The sequence below is a fragment of the Salvelinus alpinus genome, chromosome 32, assembly GCF_045679555.1.
Source record: "Salvelinus alpinus chromosome 32, SLU_Salpinus.1, whole genome shotgun sequence".
Taxonomy (NCBI): domain Eukaryota; kingdom Metazoa; phylum Chordata; class Actinopteri; order Salmoniformes; family Salmonidae; genus Salvelinus; species Salvelinus alpinus.
The window spans coordinates 13,636,474-13,642,473 of record NC_092117.1 but is presented as its reverse complement, the minus strand read 5'-3'; the positions used below and the strand labels follow the sequence as shown (position 1 = coordinate 13,642,473).

At 38.9% G+C, this 6,000-nt stretch overlaps 1 protein-coding gene across 7 annotated transcripts in view; it reads left to right on the top strand.

The window, feature by feature from the left end:
* The first annotated feature begins 853 nt into the window (after positions 1 to 853).
* The window catches only part of LOC139562505 (Golgi-specific brefeldin A-resistance guanine nucleotide exchange factor 1-like), a 76,704-nt gene continuing 71,557 nt past the window's right edge, over positions 854 to 6,000 (top strand). For 4 of the 7 annotated variants that reach the window (XM_071380250.1, XM_071380248.1, XM_071380249.1 and 1 more), the window contains exons 1-3: positions 854 to 1,156; positions 5,187 to 5,290; positions 5,708 to 5,774. In XM_071380250.1, coding sequence (XP_071236351.1) covers positions 5,195 to 5,290; positions 5,708 to 5,774 — 163 coding nt within the window. In that variant the 5' untranslated portion in view covers positions 854 to 1,156; positions 5,187 to 5,194. Of the gene's footprint in view, positions 1,157 to 5,173; positions 5,291 to 5,707; positions 5,775 to 6,000 lie in introns of all 7 variants that reach the window. The other 3 variants (XM_071380252.1, XM_071380251.1, XM_071380247.1) reach the window with 2 other exon arrangements.

The following is a 6,000-nucleotide window of genomic DNA, read 5'->3' as shown; positions in this document are numbered from 1 at the left end:
GAGCAAATAGAGGGCTTTGATTGTAAGGAGTTGCTGCTGCATGTTTTAAACAGAAAGTAATACTTTCAGGTTAGAAACGGGCCACTGACATCACACAGCGAGATAAGGGGTTTGATATAGTTACAGAAAACCCTACAACATCTTTACACTGCACATAGAAACATAAATGCTTTCATTTTCCACAAAAATGCAGTTTATCCTGCACTGTAGCCTAACGTAAATTTAAAAAATATATATTTTTACATTAAGTTGTCCCTCCTTACACGGTTAACAGGCCTATCTATTGATTCATTAATCCTTATGGAATAACTTTAGTGCCTACATTTTCTAATGCTAAAGAATAGCACAGCCATAAATGCATAAGGAAACATTGGCTCCAGAAATAATTTTGTATGATCATTTCATCATACTGGGCCACCAACAGAATCAATCAACCAAAACCTTCATACATGTGTATCAACAGATGAACCAACCATATAAGTATTGGGAACATGGACTGCAATGACAGCTTGTGTTGTTGTTTACACCAGATTACAAAAATGTAGCCTTGTGCTGCAGTCTTTGGCATTTCCAAGGATGCTGACCATAATGCTTTCGTCATCACGAACACTCAATCAACCTTGCTTACGGTTAGTCCCGCCCATTTAGATTCCTTGATTTCATGTAGCTAGAGTAGTTGGATACATTCGTTTATGGATAAGTCAACAGAAGTTTATGTAGCTAGTTATAATAAATGTTTTAAAAAACTTCCGTCTTCTAGTGATTCAAGGTATTTTTTCCAATAAGAATTATATTTCGTCGGCCTAGAGAGCTGTCAAACATAACATGCGATTGGCTTAGAGTTGTCAAACCATCCCAGTGCAGCATGTTCGGTTGTGAAGACCCAGGTTTTCCACGTCAGTGTGTTTACCAAGAACAGATTGACAGCCGGTTTATGTGTTACATTTGTCCATATTAGGAACAAATTACCGAATGAATCAATAGTTGTGGGTTTTAATATGACTCACGTACTGGGATGTCAAAATATTTGAATTGTCCTATATGTTGTAATTGATTTTTGGTCATCACTGTTGGCCAGTTAGCTTGCTAGCTAACTAAGTTAGCTATCATCAGTTGAAATTGTACAGGACTCCATCTTGGAACTGCAACCATACAGGTAGGCTATTTTCACAGTTCAGTTTGGACTACACATTTTTGCGCAATGTTAGTTTGCTAGTTGATGAGTTATAAATCCAGTAAAAGCTAACTTCACACAGTCATTGTTTCACCCCGACTGTGTGTCGTCAACAATGTAAACTACGGCAAAACTAGCTAGCCGACCTGTCCAATTTGACTGAGCCTAGCTAGCTACGTAACTTGATAGCTAACGTTAGCTAGCTAGTTGTCTCACCAAGTTAATGTTTAATCTTTGGTCGTGAAAATAGATAAAGCATATCGATAGTGGTATACAATAATTTCCCAAGCCACTTGTCTATGTAACGTTAGCTGGTTAGTTATTTAGCTAGCTAGCTAGATTGGAACATTGGTATCAAGCCAATTACCCTAGTTAGTTAGCTACTTAACTATCTAGCTAACTTGTATCACCCATCACATGATTGGTGATCAAAACTAAATTCACTGCAGCATTAGGAATATTCTGTTGTAAATCAGCAACTCATGTTTAAAATGAAGATAATCCCAACATGTAAGCAAGCCTTTATTACTTCTCAGCCAGCTAACTAGCTGGGCTAGCCTAATCATCGTATCTATGCCAGGCCTGTAAATTACAAGGCTAGGTGAGTAGCTAGCTTGCTAGTGATGCTACTGTTAGGTTATCAATCCGTCCACAGTTGACACAGTAGCGTAGTTGTCAAAATGACAGGTAGCCAGTCGCGCGGATATTACTGATAAACGAGTCTAAAACATGGGGATTTTCAAGTAGATAACTAGTTTCAGTTGAGAAGAAGACCGAAGACTCTAGCTACTTCCATACCAGTAAGAAGAAGTTAGGTGTTTTATCTCTGAACACTCAAGATGGTTTCTCCACGGACTGTTAGATAAGGGGAGCCTTGGGGCGTTAACAACACTCGGTGGGGACTAGAGATCCTGACTGCCAATATGTCCAGCCCTAGACATACCATGTAGTTATCCTGACCGTCACACACACACACACACACACACTAATGGATGCTAATTCAGTCAGTGTGGTGTATTAGCAATGATTATATGTATCAAAATTCTTGAAAATGTAAGATGTAGAACTCTGTTAGGCAGTCCATGTCTTTCTGAGACTCCTCACCTTCAAACTCTGCAATGCTCCACTCTCCATCTGTCTACCTTAATCTCAGCTGGTTGACCAACAGACAATACACAGGTGTTGTGAGGACTTTTTCCTGAGACATGAATTTAAGTTTATGCAGTTTATACCACTATTTAAAGTAACATATTTGAGAATGCTAAGACAGCCATCATACAACAACCTACCCTGCATTGCTTGGAAACTTTTTTTGTCAAAAACACATTTTTCCTCACTTTTATTGCGGCATATATTTGTTCTTGCCAGCATAATGTGTAGATCCCTTACTGTCAGCTATTAAAACAGAAAATACCATCATTAGCAAATGTACAGGATTCAAATATTCAACATTAGCTACCACTAATGTGCAAGTTGTAGAAGTAAACAATTAACTAACTTAAAACTCATTCCATCTTGCCCGACAAATGCCTGTCCTGGTGCAGTCACTGGAGAAGAGCTCTGCTGTAGCTGCTGCTGTTGGAATAGTTGAGCTACTTGTTAGCCTTTCGTTCATATCAACCACTGTGTTGTAGTCCGGCATCGGATTCAGCCTGGCTATGAGTTGTTAGAAATCCATGCCCTCGTTTGGTGATGCGTCGTTCCCTCGCACGAAGAGATTCCTGGCAGGCCCGAGGGTCCCATGAGCTAATGAGAAAAATTAACTGTCAATAGCCGCTTGTCTCCTTTGCTGTATTTTACTAGGCATAGTTAGCTAGCTATCTGTTGGGTAGCCAACTATGTTTTGGTAGCTAGCTAGCTTACTTTGCTTTCCAGCTAACATTACCCTCTAAAACATATACAAATAAAAATTAGCTAGCTTGTTTTTAGTCAAAACAACAACATACAATTTCTTACTCTTATAACTAAAATCCATGTAACATGATCCTGTTAACTACAAAGTTTAACTAGCTAGTAACATTAGTTATTGGCTGTAGTAATTTAACTTAGTGATCTAGCTAGATTGCGTTGTTGACAAATAATAAGACTGCTTCTTACCTTATTGCGGAATCGCATCCGGAAGGTTGTGTCCTTGGGGTGTAGAGTATTGTGGACTCCGAGTACCGTTTATAAAGTTATCCATAACCATTTCCATGGCTTGGTGCGACAAGTAAAAATTCCAGGAGTTGTTCATGGTTTAAAATGACCGTCAGTATAAAACACCCCCAAGGAAGTGGTATGGCAGAGCTTTTAAATTGCGTTCATTTGATTGGTCATTTTCAACCGTCACGTCCTCACTTCTGGTTTTGTTTGTTTGATTGAATTGTTTTCCTTTCAATCGATACGCCTCTCCATTTTATTCCTGTGCATTTGTTTGGCTGAGTTTGTGCCTGGTGTTTCATGAAACTACACTTCCTGTCCCATCAAAACAGAACCTCTGGTACTAGTGCGTTGCTCACAATTACTTTATATTGTCACTCCAGCAGAGACGGAAGAGGAAGCGAGACATCTCACTGGCTAATTTTTCCTGGTTCATATACAAGTAGACCAGACCCAGCTGCTATTGCATTGGTGTCTATGGGAGAGCCACCGCTTAAGTTTACCGAAATTATGAAGCGCTGTGCAGTTTGCCAGGACTACAGAGACAGTAAATGTGGTAGTACCAGTTTCAAGCAGGGCTGCTTTTTAGGAATTAGGCTACTTAGAGATGAAACTATGCGAAATCAAGGGGCATAGCATTCGGAAGTTGAGAGCAAAGCTACTGTTCATTTATTAAATTCTAGCAGAAAAAACTTTTGATAATTCATCATTGTTTATTGAAACAGTATCTGTTTGTTATATGAAACTTTACATTGTAATGTGAAACTGCTTGAGGTCTTAATGCCATTTGGCAACCAGCCTTTTTAGCTTGGCCTTTAATCAATCAAATGTATTTATAAAGCCCTTTTTTTCAGCCTGAACAGCCAAAAAGCACATGGAATCGGAACCACATGCAAATCTGATTCCTGGCCATGCGATTTGTCTGAATGGTCAAATCTAATGTATTTGCCCTCAAGTGGTTTTAAACTGTTATTTGGCATATCGTGTTGCTTACGAGCTACTCTGACAGTTTGACAAGGACATGTAGTAGCTAACTAGCTTGTTAATTGTTTACAAACAAATGAGTGAATGTGTTAGAACTCTAAACAGCTATACCTAGCTAGCCAAAAAGGACTAATTTTGAAAGTTGGGTCATTTTATCCTTTGAGGCTTTATTAAACATTTTCTTAAACCTATAATTTTGAACATTGAAAGCATCTGGGAAACGTCCATGGCAGGCATTGTTCTCAGCTTAGCTTGCTATAGAACTTCTGAGTGATAGGAAGCACGAGCAACACCACCAATCAGCCTACACCACTGCTCGCACACCAGTCGTTACTATGACAACTAGCGTAGCCATGTCAAATGACTGCTGTCAGAACACACGCATCGGATGTGGTCACTTGTAACTTGCTGTTTTGGACAGTCAGTATTCCAAAACCGATTTGAAAAATAACTGATTTGAGCATTAAGGCCTGCAGTGTGAACAAGGCTTAAGTCTATCATTCAAAGCTTGCATTTCAGCACTCCCACCACCCTGTACCAATAACATCTCCCTGCAAAGACAGGGTATTATTTTTCTACAGTACCTTTCTCTGGCCGGCTTAAAGGTTAATCCAACCATTTTGAGGTACATGGGGACACTGCTACTCAAATATTAACATACGTCAATCTGATAATGTTCTGCTTGCCCAATTTTTGTCTTGAGGTGGTGTCCAGAGATACCCTCTACTTTATGCTGATTTAGCTGTAGGATCAAATAGTTCAGTGTAGACAGTTGCGTTGACTGGCTGGTCTTTGACTACCGAGCTATTTTACATTAATTCATTTTATTGCTTTAGAGTAAGAAGTAGGCCTACTGCAAATTGATATAATTTATAGTTTGTCTTCTCAGATATCAGGATGGTCGACAAGAATATATACATTGTCCAAGGGGAGATTATTACTGTTGTAAGTGCCATCAAGAGGAATTCAAGGTGGAATACCCACACTCCTTTGGTAAGTTAATTTGTCTTGGTGAAGACAAATGGAGTAACACAATGCTATTTACCAATCTAGGCTTAGTTTGACATAAGACAACAGTTTAGTTTTAATTGTAGAATTACCTGCTCCAGGAAGTAATGTGACAGACTTGGTACAAAAGGAAGAAAGATAGATGGGGGGAAAATTGTGTTTTCATAATGCTGTCATGGATGTGTTTGTGTAGTGTTCAGGCCTAATCTTCATAAAAAAACTATACCGTAGCTCTACATATGAACATACTCTGAGTAGAAGACAGCCATTGTATTAAAATTGTAGGCAGTGTGTTCATTTGGTCAAATCTGCAGCATTTGAATAGTTTCACTTTTGAGGTTCAAAGTCCTCTCATTAATTTTAGTTGATGCCAATATTGTTTATTGTTTCACCTTTGTACAGGATGAAGAACAAGATCCATTGCTTCACAGCTTCAGCCATCTGAAGGAGACTCTCAACAATATAAAAGGTAATTACGTCATAATGACAAGCACAACACATCACATAAGTGTTGTTGAATTTTGGGGAAATTGTCATGCCATAGGCCTGTAGTGAAGTCTCCTTTTACTAATTCCTGACTAGCCCTCTTCTCTGTATAGTTGACCCATGAGGTCACCATTTCCTCCCTAACAGCATATTATACAGAGATACAGAGGATATGATAACACGTGAAAGTTTATAATAATTATTCAATA